This window comes from Tympanuchus pallidicinctus, unplaced genomic scaffold, assembly GCF_026119805.1.
Source record: "Tympanuchus pallidicinctus isolate F22 unplaced genomic scaffold, pur_lepc_1.0 scaffold27, whole genome shotgun sequence".
Classification (NCBI taxonomy): domain Eukaryota; kingdom Metazoa; phylum Chordata; class Aves; order Galliformes; family Phasianidae; genus Tympanuchus; species Tympanuchus pallidicinctus.
Window position 1 is genome coordinate 5,277,349 of NW_026294744.1, and position 18,270 is coordinate 5,295,618.

General features: G+C 40.9%; 1 protein-coding gene across 1 annotated transcript in view; it reads left to right on the forward strand.

Moving 5' to 3' along the window:
- The window catches only part of SHISAL1 (shisa like 1), an 84,183-nt gene extending 66,222 nt beyond the window's left edge, over nucleotides 1–17,961 (forward strand). The window contains exon 7 of the mRNA XM_052690741.1: nucleotides 14,060–17,961. Coding sequence (XP_052546701.1) covers nucleotide 14,060 — 1 coding nt within the window. The 3' untranslated portion in view covers nucleotides 14,061–17,961. The remainder of the gene's footprint in view (nucleotides 1–14,059) is intronic.
- The last annotated feature ends 309 nt before the right edge of the window (nucleotides 17,962–18,270 follow it).

The following is an 18,270-nucleotide window of genomic DNA, read 5'->3' on the forward strand; positions in this document are numbered from 1 at the left end:
CTGAATGTGACCATAAATGGTAACAGTGTCAGGCAGTTATTTGCATTGAAAGCTGAGGTCAAGGATCTGCAGCATCATTACTTCTATTATCACTGTTGCTGATTAGTTCATGATGCAGATAATGACAGCAAGAATTAGGCATTCCATCAGAAAGGTGATAAAGCATGTTTGTATGACCTTGGTTTTATATTGATCTTTCACCACACAGTTCAATAAAAAGCCAGCAATTAGACACAGTCAGCATGTTCATCATTAGGAAAATATCAGAAAAATGGTTGTTCTAGTCTCAAAAGCAAAACAGATGAAAAAGCCTTGAAATGTGAGAAATGTTAGTCATTTTACTGTCCTTTAAGCCATGAGAGAACATCTGTGTCAATCAGCAAACTATTTTCAAGAATTTAAAAGCTTTTGGAGAAGTTAAATGAACAATGTTATCATTTAGTGAGAACTTTTGGTGTTAAAGGGAGGGTTGGACTGGATGATCTTGTAGGACTTTTCCAAGCTTGGTGACTCTATGATTCTACGGATACATGTACACAGATATCTACAACTGCAATTATTAAGAAAATCTATGTACTGCAGACAAAAAAAAAAAAAAAAAGCCTCAGGAAAGACTTTAAAGTTTGCCATAAGAAGTTCTTAGGAAATCAGAAATGATAAGGAGATGAACCTGGTTTAAAAGATTAACAGCAGGAGTATGACAAATATAGCTCAAGCAATTAAAAATATCAATAATGTTAGTCCAGCAGCAGGTAATAAATTGATCCCAGACTGAACAAGGAGGCAAATGGGTACATGACTTTAAACACTGCAGAAGACAGGCTAATCAGCATAGCAACATGCTGCTTCCACAGAGCAGCATCAAAGGAATAAATGGTGGAAAATGGGTACCCATCTTAAACAACAGGAAGCCAAGAAGCTGCGGAATACTCAAACCATCTCTCTTTACTACCCAATAGGGTGATCTGTTTCCTTTTGTTTGTGTGTATTGGTACCCTTATGCTCCAAATAGCTTCACAGATGTAAGGATGGTGGAGATACGACCATTTACAGCAGCTGTTATTAGCAGTGATGATAAGGGGTTTGCTCTGAGGGTCATGCAAACACCTGGCAGAGCAGAGACTGATGGACTTGGATTTAAAGGGCAAAAGTGCTGCCTACAGTTTTTCTTTCTGATTGACTGATGCTGTGGCACAAAGTTGATTAGATTATGCATGAAGGAGCCCTCATGGCTAAGGGAGATTCTGTGTGCTAAGAGGAGCTAATCACACCGCTTAGGTGAGCCCTGCATTAGAGCAATTCCTTCCAGTCACTAAAGCGATGCTGCCAGGAGAGCCGAAACGCACTGAAAAGCCTGCCTTCTTCCTGTCGACAATCATTACTATCATGTAGCAGCATGTGGGTCAGTAATTGCAATGAGTTTCATCAAAAATTACAGTAAATTAATTAAAGTCATTAACTATATTCTAGCTTGATTAGCGATACAGATTTTAATCAGTCACGCAGATGAGGGTGGCACGTTATTTTCTACTTCTCATTCTCAACTTCTCATCTCTTGAAACTGATGAGTCACTGAAGCTCTGAGCACAGAACCTTTTATCATACTTATACAAACAGCTCATCCTTATCACAGTTTCACTTGAAATATTCTAAAGAATTTCTGATTGAAAATGGCCAGAATTCATCCTCTGTAATCACTAAAAAACTCTCAAACTTCTCTTACGCTGCTGAAGTTAATAACTGAGATAATCTACAGAAATGCTCGCTTAGCTTACGTTTTTTAGACATCTAAGAAAATTACACGAGTGGATGGGGACTGACTTTTTTCCTCTTTTTTTTATTTTACTCTTTCATGAAGCCTCTGAAAGCTCAGAGCAAGAAGGGTGTCCCTGCTAAAAGAGCCCCACCATTTGTGCAACTAAAATAAGATAAAAATGGCAATGAATTTTTTTGTGAATGTGTTAAAAATACAACCAGGCTATGGTGCTACTGAAACCAAAAATAAATTTGGTTCAGTATTTGCCAGCTGTTGCTTAGGTTGCCTCTTTTCCCTGGGAGTATGTAAAGTAAAAGGAACTTAAAGAGTGAGAATACCTGAAGCAGTAACACAACTATACTTAACCTGTAATCCACAAAATAATGCTAGCTGTAAGGGAAGATTTACAGAGAAGCACAATAATAGCAAAAGAGCTTGTTAAGCAATTAGGGTAGTGACAAATAATCCAATTCCCATTACAAGACCTGATCTTCCAGCGATTGCATGGGCAATCCCTGCCTTATTTCCTTTGTCCCTTTCTCCCATTTAGATTACTTCAAACAAGGTCTGGGAAGCTTAGATAAGATTTTAGATAACAAAATTAGTGATAATTAAGGAATTTGCTAGTGTTTCCTTATCTTTTTTGAAGTCAGTTCTCATGACCATTAGCCGTAAATGGAGTTACACACTGTTCTGTATGCTATGAAAGGAAATGAATTCTTAATGCTCTGAGATGTATTTATCCTCACAGTGCTTACAGTACTGTTATTTTAGTGTGACAGATGAGGCAGAAAAGCTCATCTGGCTACTGAAAGCCCCACTGAAGGATGTATTTGACAAGGGCAAGAATCTGACCCTGCCCTTCTCCCCTGAACTAATATCGCGGTTTCCAGGGATCACCCATTCTTTATAACCAGCAGGCACTAAATCCTAGGACTGTAGAGGTACACAGATGTCTATAGATTCTGGCTCCAGCTATCCCAAGTTCAGCCTGCTCCACACACAACATAGGTGAATGCCAGTTTTTCCAATTGGGTTTCGTGGAAACCACATGGCAGCACAGTGAGTGGATCTGCACGTATAAACCTCATGCTAGGGCAAGGTTCTTGGAGGCTGACAGAGGAGGCTCCTGCCTTATTGGAGGCTGTGTGAGGATCTTGCCTCACTGCACCAAGATGCACATTTTGCATTACGTAGCAGATGGAGGATATAAAAGAGTCAGGGAAAAAGCACAACCTATTCTTAACTGTTATGCTGCAGGCATTGCTGATTACATTTAAAATATCCAAGAATACAATAGGTAATTAGCTATCATGAGCTTCCTGCAGCACATCATGACTAAGCGAGCTAAATAAATTATTAAGTATATAAAGATGGAAATGCCAATTAAAGGTAGGGAGCTGTTATCTCACTAGCGGCAGTGAGAGTGCTGGAGGGAAACATCGCCTTCACCACCTGTAGCAAAAAAACAAGCTAATAGCAGGTGGGAGATCATTTGGAAAAGAGCTGTGGGCTGGTCTGAGTTTTGGAAAGTCTGTTAAACTGTAAGAACTTTAAAAAGCTGAAGGCTAAAAAGAGCACTGAAAGTTAATTTGATTCCAGTCTGTAAATTCTTGCGAGGAGATTTCAGATAACGATGGATTGTAGCAAAAATGAAAACATCTAATACCTGATTGATCAATTTATTCAAATATAGAGTGGTGAGAAAGAGAAGAATTAACCTCAGTCAGCTTAGCCATCTGAAACTCGAGCATATACCCCAAGCCAGTTATTTAGACATCCTCCCTGACACACTGAGAGAAAAATTTCCAGAGGGCTGTTCATCTCCCTTAGGATGCACTGAATCACTTGGGTGATTCTCACTCTTAATTCTTTTTTGGTCAGTATATTGGAAGATGAGCTTATTCATGTCACTAGCATTGATCCAGCTGGAGTTTGGCAGGGGTGTTCAGCTCACTCAAGTGTACATTTCTGCAAGGAAATATCTTGATTTGCACCAAAATACCCCTTTAGGTATGATTTTATAACAAGGCAAGATGACTTGTGAAGTATAAGCAAGAGTCTCTGTCTTGGTTGCATCATCTGAAACTGCACAGGAAGCCAAACAGAGGAGCGTAAGCAGAACAGCTGGAGAACATGTGAGGCTGGGCTCCCAAAAGACACATACCATCATCAGTATTTCTAGCACTGCATTCACATCAGACTTACAGAGAAGAGGAACCAACAGCTGCAAATCAGAATCACACAATGCTTTTTCCAATTGTTTCATCCTCTATGTCTGGGAACACAGGGGACAAACATGTCCTTCTTCCTCCCCAGCTCTTCAATAAACTCCTGATTATGCAGCTGCTGCACACTAGCTGCTGATGCCAATAGGACTCTGTTGTGGCTGTGTAAGCAAACCAAAGCATGGAAATCTTTAAGCAAATTCTGGTCTTAGCATCACCTGCTAATTTCTTGTCACTACTGTTCTGTGGGCACAGAAAGCCCATGGTGGTAGGAGAGATGAAGAAGTGAAGGTTATTTTTGTATGTTGCCAGCTTCCCATTTTTTATTTAGAAGTACTCTAAGATTATAGTGGACGCAAGAACATTGACACAGCACAGCAGGATTCTCCATTACACTGAGTGCATGTGATACCTATTGTTGAATTATTCATTCTAAATTATTACTTCCTTTCTGCCTGTCCAATATCAAAGTGCACACCTGAAAAGCACAGGGCAGCTGCAAAAAGCATGAATATGTCATGAAAAAATGAGCATGCAGTGGATCCACAATACAAACATGCACAAACACAAACAAGTGAACAAATAATGACGAATAACATAGAACAGAGAGCAACATCCAGTTGGCCATCATAACTGCTCAAAAACAGAAATTTCCGTGCTTTATAAATGATTGTTCAAACCAATCCATAGCAAGTGGGATACCTCAGCCAGATGGCACCAGGCAAGCACAGCTTTTCTTCTTCTGCACTCAAGAACTGCTCCTCAGCAGGGGTCATGTGCTGTCACAGATACATGCACAAAGCTCCTATTGCAACCAAAGCAAACTTTATGCCCCAGCAACCCAATACAGCCATGAGATAATTTAAAGGCAATAAGCCAGTCACAGTCCCATCACTGGAATCAAAGCTTTTTGCTCTGTAGAGCTGAATGATGCAGCTCAGGAAGCCACAAAAGAGAAATTTCCTGCCCTCTGCTGAATTGGATTCTTCTGTCCGCACCAACTCACCTCAACTTCTCCAGGTCTCACTGTGTGTGTAAAGCAGGGAGGGAGAAGGAAGGGATATCCTGCAGAAAACTTTTCTACAGGCAGCGCTGCTTCCATTGGTGCTCTTGCAGGTGCAGCTCTTCTGCTCTTAACTACAAATAATGTTAAGAATTGCATATTGCTTTAGTAGTTATGTGCAAAACAAACATATACTGGACCTACAACAGGAAACCAAACACCATAACCAGATTACACCATGACAGCTTTGCTCTTCTTCTTTTTAATTGTTGCCGCAATCATCCTGTTAACATTAAAAATGTTCTGTGTTCCTATTTGGAGTGTATTCAGACATTTATTTTAGCAGAAACAGGCTTGAATTTCATACTACTGGAAAAGCCATGCAAATTCTGTTGAAAAAAAAATAATCCTGCAGAAAAAGAGCAATTACAAGAAACACAATGCTGTGATGTCTCCTCCTACACTGAAATCTATCTCTTATCACAGAAATTGCTACCTTTTTTTCTTGAGCTCTATATTGGGAGACTAGCCTTCCTAGTATTGAAAAGCAAAAGTAGAAAATAAGACCCTTTGGTAAAAGAAACAACTATTTCAAGAGGTACTTTTTCTTTTTTTTTTTTTTTCCCATATGTCACCAATAAGCATTTAATTTCTAGAAATGAATGGATTTCCTGTATGCTGCCAAGATAAATTTTAAAAAGTGGATTTAACAAAGAGCAAATGTAAAACCCTGAGGTTTGGGGATCAGAATTCCAGTGCTGCATTGGAATTCTCCTTCTTCACTGACCATTCTGCAGCTGGAGCAAGTTCAGGCTCAGACAGGGCTGAGGGACACAGCACGTGCACATTGCTCCAGCCCTCTTGGAGGCGAAATGAGAGCTCTAGAAGTTCTTCAACATACAGGAGAGAAAAAAGGATGGAAACAGGAGCAAGAGAGGAGCATAACTGAGGAAGCCAAACAAGGGCTGAGGTGAAGTGGAAACTGAGAAGTGCATCCAGCATGCAGAGGGACCCAGGACCTCCCTGGCTGCTGGGTGATACCAGATTTGGCCACCTCCCTCTACAAGCAACCACGCAGCCCTCAATCCCTGCATACCCACCCTGCTAGCAGGGAATGAAGAGCTTGGACTGTTCCACTGCGCTAGGAGCCATTGTGGATGATCCAGCTGAGATTCAAGCAGTACATTTATCTCTGCTTTGCAAACCAACCTTGCTGCCTTCTTTCTGGTGGAATCCAGAAAAAAAATCTGCTTCTAATGTAATTATTCTGCAAATTCAATGTCTTTTGGTTTTATTGACCTCCACAGAACTTGAAAGAAGTCAGAATCTTACAGCTCTACAGATAGCACAAGCACACTCAAATCTAAACCGCTTCAGAAGATTCCAATGCTCCGTTTCCAGGAATATAGGAGTTTAATCTGCTGTTGGCCTTCAGGATGTGCCAGGCAGCAATTCTAATAAGTGGCGTCTGGCTAATGCCAAGATGGTAGAGATCACAAGGGCAAAAAGAGATAGGATGCCAGGAGTGGGCTAGTCACCAGATGAAGATTAGCCCACTTTTATTTAGTTCAGTCAGTCCTTCTTGAATTTTATGAAGAAACAGGACTAGTTTCTATACTGTGTGTCCACTTACATAAAGAATCTGTCAGGGTATTTACAGAACTTGTCAGCCTGGTGAATATAAATTATGAATACTAGGCAAAATGTTAATGCAATATGCAGGTGTACATACAAATATATGTGTGTGTACTCATACTCCTATACGTCTACCTACAATACTTATGTATGACCTCATTTTTCATTCACTTGGTATCTTTTCTGGGCAGTTCAATTAATGTCAACTCCTAAACCATATGCATCATCCTATAAATTTTATGGAACTGTTAAATTCAAATTGTCAGCCAGCATGAAAGGAGCCTTTTTCTCATATCGTGTACTTCAATTTTACATAGAAGGGCATGCTCTTGTAAAGCCTCTTGTACTTCTCATTGTGTTCTCTTGGATTTTAGAGTTACATCTGACACTGCTGTGTTAGAGCTCTGCAAATGCGAAGAACACTTGAATATCTTATGTATGTCACAGCCCCTTTGTGGAAACAGATCTTGAAAGCCCCTAACCTCAGCTTTTGGGAAACTGGGATGAGCTGAAATTGGGGACATTCAAATCATTCAGACCGTTTAACACTGATATAAAAATATTCAAAGGTTCTCAGACTTTTTTAAAGGGTTTCAAAGGGCATTTACTGTTTTAATTAATAAAAAAAAAAAATAGAATGTTAAGGCCTGCCCCAAAGAGCGCCCATCCACTGCCCATTTACAGGAGCTTGAAGCACCTGCAGTGTAACTGTCCTGGGGTATAGCCTCAGGGGATGCACTCATCATGCCTCTGAGCCACTGGGACTTCACAAGAGAGGGGAGAAACGTTTGGCACTGCACATGTACATACAGTGTAAGAAAACACGTGAGAATGACCCCAGGCTCAAATAGAACAAGAAATCTGTTAATTACATACTCCTACTGAGTTTGTCATCAGAACTCCTTGAAGTCTTGACAAAAAACAGAAGTAGTTCAAACTGAACATAATAAAACCAGTTTTTCTTGTGAACTATGCAAATTAATTGGCCTTCAAGTACATCAGTTATTTAATGGCTGCCACACATCAGCCTGCAGGAAATCTGGGCAACAATCAGCCAGAGGAATTGCATCTTCAGCTGATCCAGCTTATCAGACACTGATGGTGAATGGAAGATTTCAGAAGGCAAATCAGGCAGTCCAGCTTGCTGCCATTGTACTTACAGGTGGTGATCCACACATCTAAGGTGCTTTGGTAGTCCCAGGATGTCTGGAGTATACATATATTTTTAATAGCTTTAATAGAAGGAAGAAAAAAATTCAAGTCATTAAAGAATCAATGTACTTCAGTGAGGGAAAACACATAGAGTTTTCAGTGATCATCTTTCAATTTATGCTTCAAACCTTCAGCTGTCTCTCCATTCAATGCTCATAAATCAGAAGTTTGAACACTTCATATTTCCTTCAAAAATACTCAATGTCTCCCCAGCTGAGAGGTCCAGGAGAGTTGTGTTGGGGAGTATCTGCCAGAAACTATCAGATGAAACACATGACTACCAATTGAAAAATACATATTTCAGAAGCACAGAATTACTTCAGGAACCATTATTCACAGTAAGTAATACATATTTATGTTAGCCACTCTATTGATTTCAATACACTATGCTTGGTGAGAATTTTAAAACATAGCCTTTAGTAAAATACAGAAAAAATTGTATCCTGTTCATCTTCATTCCTTTCCCACCCAGCCCCACTGATGGGACAGAAGACGTATTTAATTTGTGCAATCATAAATATTACTAAAACCCGTTTTCTCTGTTAGCTTAATTAATAGCAGACCTGGGATCCAAGCACATCCCAAGCTCTGCTTACCAAAAAGCTCTGAACTTTTGTGCGTAGTCCTTTGCATTGTAAGTATTCTCAAGCACTGAGGCTTGAGTACTCTCGAGTACTGTGTCCAGTTTTGGGCCCCTCACTGCAAGAAAGACATTGAGGCCCTGGAACGTGTTCAAAGGAGGGCAACAAAGCTGGTGAGGGGTCTGGAGCACAGGCCATATGAGGAGAGGCTGAAGGAGCTGGGAATGTTCAGCCTGGAGAAGAGGAGGCTCAGGGGAGACCTTACTGCTCTCTACAACTACCTGAAGGCAAGTTATAGTGAGCTGGGGTCGGCCTCTTCTCTCGTGTAACTGGTGATAGGACTAGAGGGAATGGCTTTGAGCTGCACCAGGGGAGATTTAGGCTGGACATTAGGAAATACTACTTTTCTGAAAGAGTGGTCAGGCACTGGAATGGGCTGCCCAGGGAGGTGGTAGAGTCACCGACCCTGGAGGTGTTCAAGGAACGTTTGGATTTTGTGTTGAGGGACATGGTTTAGTTATTGGTGATAGTGGATGGTTGGACTGGGTGATCTTGAAGATCTTTTCCAACCTTGGTGTCTCTGTGATTCTGTGATTCTGTTAGCAGTAATTGCTACTGTTGAATGTACTGCTGCAGTGCTCCAGTATTGAAGACAGCTAACACAGAATTCACTTTTACAATTTGCTTCAGTAGGACTGCAGTGAAACCACCCCAGAAAAAGTTTTCTCGCCTGGTGTTGAAGTCCTGGGCACATGCCAGCACCCTTCTGAGCACATTGCAGAAGACTTATCAGTAGGCTTAGCCTTCCAGAACACAACAGATAAATGCAATCTCTTCCAATCCACAACTGATCCCCATTGCAAATCATAGAATCACAGAATGGTCTAGGTTGAAAAGGACCGTAAAGATCATCTAGTTTCAACTCTCCTGCTATGTACAGGGTGCCAACCACTAGACCAGGCTGCCCAGAGCCATATCCAGGGCTCCATGTTAATGCCTCCAGGGATGGAGCATTAACAATCTCTCTGGCAACCTGTTCCACTGTGTCACCACCCTTTGAGTAAAAATACCTGCCTTTTGCTGATGCTCTTGAATCAAGATGGTGGCTCATGAGCTATGAGGACAAAAGAGCAGGTTATGTCCTCGAGAAGGGCAAGGCAGAGAAATCCCAGTAAGGTGTCTCTTAAACCAGCAGGGAACTGTTCAATTTGCTAAGCACTCTGGTGCTACACCCCAGAACTGTGATTCGCATTTCTCCATCTACGCTTAGTCCAGAGCATGTAGTAACCTTTCTAATCACCACTCACATGTGCATTGGGTTAATCATGGGCCACCAGCTTAATGCAGTTGGGGTATGCCTCAAAAAGGATACCCTCCAAAACACTCCAGCAGAATTCAGCATACCCTCAGTCCCATGCCCCCCTGGGCTTGTGGGCCTGTCAGTAAGTCCCATGGTGTTTCTTAACAGCTCATGGACAGCAATTTCTCAGGCATTTGTGACTGCTTAGCAAAGGGCCCAATTCTCAATTGGCCTCATTTAGGTGCCCCCACCTGCCAAGAATACACCTACCAGGACAGAAGCTTCTGGTTTTGTCAGCCTCTTTTTCTTAGTCCTGCAGCTGAGGAATAAACTTCACTCTGATCAATCTGACATTTGCTACATATTCATTCCATTTAATCTCTAACACTTCCCGAGTTATTGGCTTTCAAACACTTTGAGACATTTCCACCTTTGCAGAATTGTCAGCTAAAGCAGAAAGAACATACGAGTTGAAAAATCAGAGTCTGTTTCTCAAGTCAAAAATTTCCAGTGCCTGGGTTTTGTTTAAACTCTTAAGCAGCAGATGTCTCTGCCCTGAGCCAACTGGTATTTTAGAAACATTAGCAATGGCTACCAGTGACAGCAGTAATTTTGTGTGAAGATTGTAACAAAACCAATTTGCCTCCATTTAAAGGCAGCCCTTTTATCAGACCCCCTGAAGGTTCTATGATGCATGGGAGAATCTGTGCGGCCCCAGAGGCGATGTAAGCCAGCAAGAAATCACAGCCTGGGGCTGAAAACAAGGGCCACACTGATGCTCCTCCATGTCAAGATAGCAACATCCCATGCCACTGCCTGATGTTGAAATGCTCATAGCTCAGAAGAACAATATTTGTGGCCTCTTCAGACTACTGCTCCAACCTGAAGCAAATGTTAGTTGTGTCTGAAGTGTTGCCACTACACTGGAAAAAAGTGATTCACTCAGCTATTTTGGTGTTCTCCCAAAGAAAGAAAAGTTTTCCCAAAGAAAGGAGACAAGCCCTATCTAAAGTCTGAGGCTTTCTGCTTTTCTTTACCCAAACAAGGGGGCCAAATTAAGACTGCAGAGGCAGTCTTAAGTTCTTGCATTTCATACCTTTTAAGATTTAGAATTGGTAACCTGAGCATTCTTTTAGCATACATTTTGGATGTTGTGTTGTTTGCCTTGTATAACGCAATCATTGGACAGTACAGTACAGATGCCAAGCCATGAAAACTATTTTCCTTTTTTTTTTTTTTTTTTTTTTTTTGCATACTCCTTAGGCAGAGGGATTAGATTATGTTCTATTTCTTTCTGCTTTGCAATATATTTAGACAACTGAATGGCTTTTCATTTGGTACTTGTCCTGCAATTCATTTTTCATATCCTTTCCTTTCAAATTTGCGAGGCTTTTTTTCAAACTCTGGTGCATTGTGCATTGTTCTCTCTTGTCCTTCCATTTATGGGAAAGGAGGACATGCCTGGTGCCTGTAACAATCAGTGCATCCACACAGGGTTTCCTGCTGCTGAAAGCTGTCTGTTAGTCCAGCATCTGAGCTCCTCCTATGAAAAGCTTTTCCTCCACTTCCCAAACAAGCAGAGCTGAAGGCATTGCACTGGAACCTTGAGATCAGGGTGGGTGCGTTTGATCTGCGTAATACAATTTTATACCAGAGAGAGAAGAGGACATTGCAGAGGCTGTTCACTTTGTTATCTCAGCAGAGGGTGTTTGCTTTGTTATCTCGGCTGTGGTGGAGCTGTAGTGATTGATAGTGTTTTTATGTGAACACTAACTTTGCAAGAGGCCTTGGAACCAGGAATGTGGCAACTGTTTACTTCATTTGTCAGAAAATGAAAAAAGTTCCCCCAAAAAGCCTTCTCTCCAGAGGCTCTGCATCACTCCTTTGTTATTAATGGATGTCTTTTTTTTTTTTTTTTTTTTTTCCAGTGGAGCTAAGCCACTTTGCAAAGCCATTGCTGTGAAGAAAGAGGCAATTTCTTAGCTAGCTACTTCCTTGTCTGTCAGTGTGAATGGATGCAGCATGACGGGTCTGTCCCCTGAGCAGCCAGGCAGAGCCATAATAATGGCAGTCTGGGTAACACGTGGATGGTGACCTGTGCTAGTGAGTGACGGCAAGCTGAGCCAGCTCCAAGTGCATCAACTCTAAAATGTAAAAACCCAATAGAAGAGACCACAAGACAAGGTTTTGTTGCCGAAAGCACTCTAGCTAACCATGCATAGAAATTGGCATTTCTTTCTCTTAGGAAAATGCAAGCATTTCCAATGATCCCACTGTTGTCAAACCTCCCAGTTTGACTGGTCCATCATCAGTCCAACCTGCAGTTACTGCCCCCATACACTTCTCATTCTAGGGCATGGGTCAAGCTGAGAGGAAGTAGAACATGGTCATGAATTGGAATTTACTGGGCCTGTGTGCCACTCAACAGCTTACAAGCAGAGAGTTGCACCTTTAGCAGCGACACTTAGCCTGGCGTCTGTGCTGACTGGGCTCAGTTCCACCAGCCACAGCCAGAGCTGGGGGAACAGAGAGCGGGTGCCTCCTTCTTGGTGCAAGAGGCTGGCTTCATGGCAGCCTACAGTTTCCTCACACGGGGAGCAGAGGGGCAGCACTGATCTCTTCTTTCTGGGGACAGTGACAGCATCCGAGGGAATGGCATGGAGCTGCATCAGGGGAGAGTCAGGTTGGGGGTTAAGAAAAGGGTAGTCAGGCCCTGGAATAGGCTCCCCAGGGCAGTGTGCATGGACCCAAGCTGCTGGAGTTCTAGAAGCATCTTGGCAGCACTCTCAGCCATAGGGTTTGGACTTTGGGTGGAGCCAGAAGTTTGTCTGAGTGGTTTGTGAGGGTCTCTTCCAACTCAGGATATTCTACATCTCTGTGATTCTATGGGTCTGATCCAATCTGAGCTATAGCCCATGCAGCACTCCACAAAAGAGTGAAAAGAAGGTACCGAAGGTGTTGTAAAGGTCACAAGGTGGCTCCAAGCCACGGCACATGCTCTCACTCTTCTTTTTTCCCTCTTTCGGCTGTTTATTAAATTAGTGATAGCCAAGTGTCAGGAAGTTCTTTTCTAGATACAAGCAAACTTACTTTTAAACTTCTGCCTTCAGAGAGGCAGGTCTGCAGATTTGTTAGTGGCCATTTTTGTCAAAAAAGAACAGTGAAAAAACAGAATCCAAAATACTTTTGCTCTATTTCTAATATGAATAAGGTTATCAAGGATATAGTGAGCATATACTGCCTCATACACCAAACAGATTTGATGGGTAGATAGATAACCTCAAGCACTCTGATTCCCATGGATATTCTGCTGTCTGAACTAGATGTTTCTTTGCATTTTATACGTTAATGAAATGCAACATGCATAATGTAGCGCATGGACTTGGGAATACCCAGTACACAAAGAAATCTGCTGGGAGAAGTTAATAAAGTATTGCTGTTACTAGGATACCTAATTGTGCCTCCAACAGCTTCTACTCATACCCTTAATGCTTTCCTACTCAAGCAAGCAGATGCATCACTTCAGTTCATCGTTATGATTAGCAGTCCCCGTCTATCTCAACACTTTCTTTGTTAGGCAACTTATACATGCTATCACATTTCCTGTATCACATAATTACACACTCAGCACAAGGTGAAGATGGGTGGAGTTACACCGTTGTTTTTGTTGCGAGCAAAAAAATAAACACAACAATTCCGTAAGGAAAGCATAGCTATAACATACAGTCATTTACATATGCAGAAGTAGAAAAAAACAGCATTTTCTCACCATATGAAAGGAATTGAGGTTGGAGTAATCCGTCTGTTCTTGATCTGATGCGTACCTTGGTAACAAATGCAAGAGGAAAACTCCAGGATATTTGCTAAAGGTATTTACAATATGGTCGCAGGAATACACTTTTGCTCATGTAAACAGCAAAAGTAAGATTGTGTAAGCAAGTAAAATTTACTTCAAAGTAAATTTATAGTTGCAAAAGGAAGTCCTCTGCACTTTGTACTGTCAGAGTGGACAGCTTGCACTGGAAATGAAGAATTGAGCAGTTGTTACCTTTTAGGTAAATATTTTATCTTTTCATCACACAGGTAGAAGGTGGCTCAGCAAAGTGAAACAGTAACCCACATACACATAGAAAAAAAGAGATTTGGAATATAATCTGATTATTGTCTCTACTTCAGATCTGAGTGTCTGTAGTTTTTTCTTTCTCACCCATTTCCTTGCTCTTTTGCTACCTTCCCAGATTAAATCCACACCTGAGAATACTATGCTTTTATCTTTACAGAAAGTACTTTGATGTTGAATGCTTACAAAGCGTTGTGGGAACCTGTGTCTTTTGTGTCTTCCAGAAAAGTATATTGATGTGCCTCAGGATGGGAGAGGTAAGATCAGACTCCATGGAGCAGCTTTCAAGGAAACAATTCAATGACAAGAGCTTAAAAAATGGTGGATAGCAGAAGAGAGAGAAAAAGGACTGGATGGAGGTTGACCAAGTCACCTGGAGAGAAACATCTTTCAGACAACCTCCATAGGCAAACAATGTAGGAAGAATTTCCAGAAGACAGTAGTCCGTAAGCAATATTTTAATTTTAGACCACCAATATTATCTTTGAAAGGAAACATAATGTCTGAGAAAGTGCTCAGTAGGAAGAAAATAAAGTTGCTCTGGCAAATCTGGACAAAGGTAGAAAAAGATCACAAGACAAACCTTTGGTACATAACTTTTCTTTGCCTCCCCATCCATCTATTGCCATTTGAGCCTAATCTAAATGTCGGAATAAGGAATGTGAGTTTTTCCAAAGTTCTCTGGTGATTACTTCGTTGCAATAGAGTAGATGCTGGCCGTCCCCACGTTGTCATGCATAACAAGGTATGTGAAGCCTTTAATACCAATCAAACTGCAGGATAGCATCTGATATCAAACACCTGAATACATCTCAGCTTCAGCTTCACATGCTTTTCTGAAGAGGGGAGCTTTTATTAAGAAGCAACAGACACCCCATTCCTCCCCCATACTCCTTGAAGCTGAAAGAATATTAGAAGACAAGCAACAACCTTTGTATTACAAAAGCAATAATACCATTGTCCCTTTGCTTTACAAGGCAATAATCCAATTCCCTCAGCCACTGACTGGTGTCAGAGTTTATCCCTCTCAAATCTAAGAGTTCACTTGTAAGTCAAAAGAGCAATGATGCTGCCACAGAAGGACATGGAGTACTTGGTCACTAAGTTATGATAGCTTAACTTAACTTTCCACAGGATAGGCTTACTTAAGAATCACACAATATCAATTACACAAACAAATTCTGTGAAATGTAATCATTTGTTAAGATCTATGTGTGGAAAATCTGGCAATGACAACTAAGCAGAGTTCATCTAAAAACTGCAACACAGTGTCACGCTAATACCACATTAATTTTTCCTGCCTAATCTTTTGTCCCCTGGATACAAGTAATTTTATGATAATGACATATTTGATTGTACAACCAGCATGAAGAACACTTTGCCAGTGAGTATAAAGAAGCACCTTGTGAATAAGTATTTTTTTATTTTTATTTTTTTAGCCTTTTTGATTTGAGAGCATTTTAGTCTTAAGGTGAACTCAAAAGGGATAGATTCCTGAGAGATCTGAACTAATTCATAGCTACTAAAGTGCATGACAGTATGCAACTGAATTCCCCAGGAACAATTACTGCCAGGGGAGCCAGCAGGACTAGAGAGCATAGGAGTGCCTGGTCTCCAAAGAAGATCTGAAGAGGATACTGATATGCTCAAGTCCCTTTTCTTTGCAATCCAACTGGAAAAAATAATAATAAAAAAAAAGCAGAGTACCTCTGTACAGAGGCAGGCAACAACTAACTACCAAGAACTCAAATGCTGCAGATAAGTATGTCAGCCTGCAGGTATTAGGCTCCGTCTTGCTCTAGGTAAGCAGAAGCCTGGCTGCCCTCTCTCTTCGCAGAATGTGTGTTCTTCTTTGCAGCACTTCAAATAAAAAGCAGTCAGTACTTTTTAAACCTTGTTTCACTCCAAACACAGCGGACCTTAGTTTTTCACAAGAACATTTCATTAGTGCATGGCAGAAGAATTAAGGAACTTCAGCTGGGAACAAAAAAGAATCTCCTGCAAACAAGCACCATAAGTAGCTTGCAGATATCAGCACAGCCCCTGTGGCTCTATCGTGGGAGCCTGGAGCTTCAGCAGGGGAATAAGCTGAGCTCTGAGAGTTGGCAGATATCTCCTATTGAGGACACATGCTGATGCTAGCAGGGCCACCTTGCAAGAACAGCAAGGAAGCCAAGTAGCTGGAAACAACACTGTCCATGCCTCTGCAGGCATCGTGTCCTCTCCCACTTCCACATTAGCTCCAAGATTCACGATCCCTTGCAGACAGCCACCAAAGTATCTGTGCCTACAGCAGTCAGTCCCACATTGGTGTTTTGCAGTAGGTGTTTGCTCCTTTGGCCTTCTGTCAGCATCTTCTTTCATTGTGAGGCAATGGGCCACAGAGAGCTTTGTAAAAACTTATGTTCATGGAGGAATTTGTATTAGATACTGATTTGTGTGAATTACTGTATTTTGTAAGGGTTTTTTTCCCTCTGGGAATTGTGCGTTATTAATGAGCAGTTTTATGCTTTACTTCTAGTACATGTATACCTTGTAATTGATGAGCAGTTTTCTTTGTTTTCCTTTGATTCTACATACAAAGCCAGTTTATATAAGGTAGATACTCTCTGGCTGAAGTTCTGATTTTGCCTACCAATTAATTTATGGATAAATCCACATTGTAGCTGATGATGTGCATCAACTGTGTTGCTATAATCACCTGATAGCCTACCTAGTTTTGCAGAATAGACCTTGAATAAGACTAATGCTTGCTGGGCCTTAAACTGAAGGGAAGCAGTGCATACACATTTCCCAACCTTGACTTCTGTCAGCCCTTCTCCCACACTGATTCCCCACACTGACAAGATGTTGCAGAAGAGCACTGCTAGACAAAAGGTAGCCTGAACATGCCAAACTTCTGTATAGCAGAGGTCTGACAGTGCCATGCACTCACCTGACCAAAGTAATCGTGGTGTACCAGATGAACTGCAATGAATCATTCAAGTATTTCTGCAGAAAGAGCCTGGTTCAAACACGATCTCTCTCTAAAAGAAAAGACCTAGGCTAAAATATATTTCTCAGTTTCCATCCTGATACAGTTTGGAAAACAAAGGATATAAAATTAACAAAAAGTGCATAATTTCATTGTACACCCTGTACACCAATGGCAGCTACTTCAGTGGCTGTTAATTACATTTGTGTTCCAGAAGCCTTCTTCCTCATCCAACTCATCTTCTCTCCTACTTTTTACCAAGAACTGAGTGTCCAACTTCTTAATAATTGCTGTGCGTAACATAGAACATAAAAAGATACGTAATACAGCTTGTGCAGGACTTGGTGTTGTAATTAACCATATTTTGTGCCTGGTTATCGATTGTACAAAAAAACCAGAAAGTGATAACAACCTGGCCTTTTAATGTATACATCAGCATATTGTAGCAGCTATTTTAGATAACTGTTTTTAATAGTTTTACTATGGTTGTAATTTCTATACGAGGACTGTCCACTTACAGAAGTGTTCAAGTAATGCATCAAAGCAATTTTTGAAGCCAGTTCTATTTAATTACCAGTGGTGATGTATGAAAATTAGGACAACTGAAACAAAACCCAAAACCCAACCAACTCACTGGAAGGAAGCATATTTTCTCATCCTTGAAAATTCTAATTTGAAAATTGCGTAAGACAGACATTTTTTTCTAGTCCTCTTTTTATATAAGTAGTAAATCACTAAGAAGATAATAGATACAGTACAATAGTCCATTTTAATAGTCTACAGTCAAATTTTAGGCTAATTAAGCAAACTAGAAATTCTAGGGTTACAGTGATTTCTCACTATTGATATGCTGACAATAATACTGTTTACATAACACTCGATGTTTGAAATCAGTATGTGCCAGTGTCAGTGATTTGCTAATCTAGTTTTTGATCTAAACCTGTCCTGTTTTTTGCAGCATACTTGACTTCATATTATGAATCATGTTGTCTTTCTAAAGTGGTTGCCAAGTAAACCAAAAATGTGTTTTACACTGCTATTGCACTGCTCTTGTCTTTATATACAGTAGTTTTTATAAAGATGTCCTTAGGTTTTAATAAATGAGTGTAATGTAAACTATTCTCTATAATAAAACTTGCTTTAATGTTTCAAGACCATCTGGAATAGCTTTAGAGGTCTGAGTTTCCAACCTCTTTCGGTAGCTTGAGACTTCATGCCTTCCCTCTTCACGTGCAGGGAAATCCCCAGATACCAATACTCTGTAGTTTGTATAAGTGGAAATGAAGAAGACTTTGTATTTAGCACAAGCAACAATGCTTGGGCTTGAAGGGAAAAAAATAAAAAAGGCTAAGTCTTTTAGATTGGTGTCACAAGTAGCACTTGCCAACACATGGTCCATTAAGTCTGCATTACATTTCCAGCAGCTACTAATACCAGATACTTTAGAGGAAAGTGTGGGAT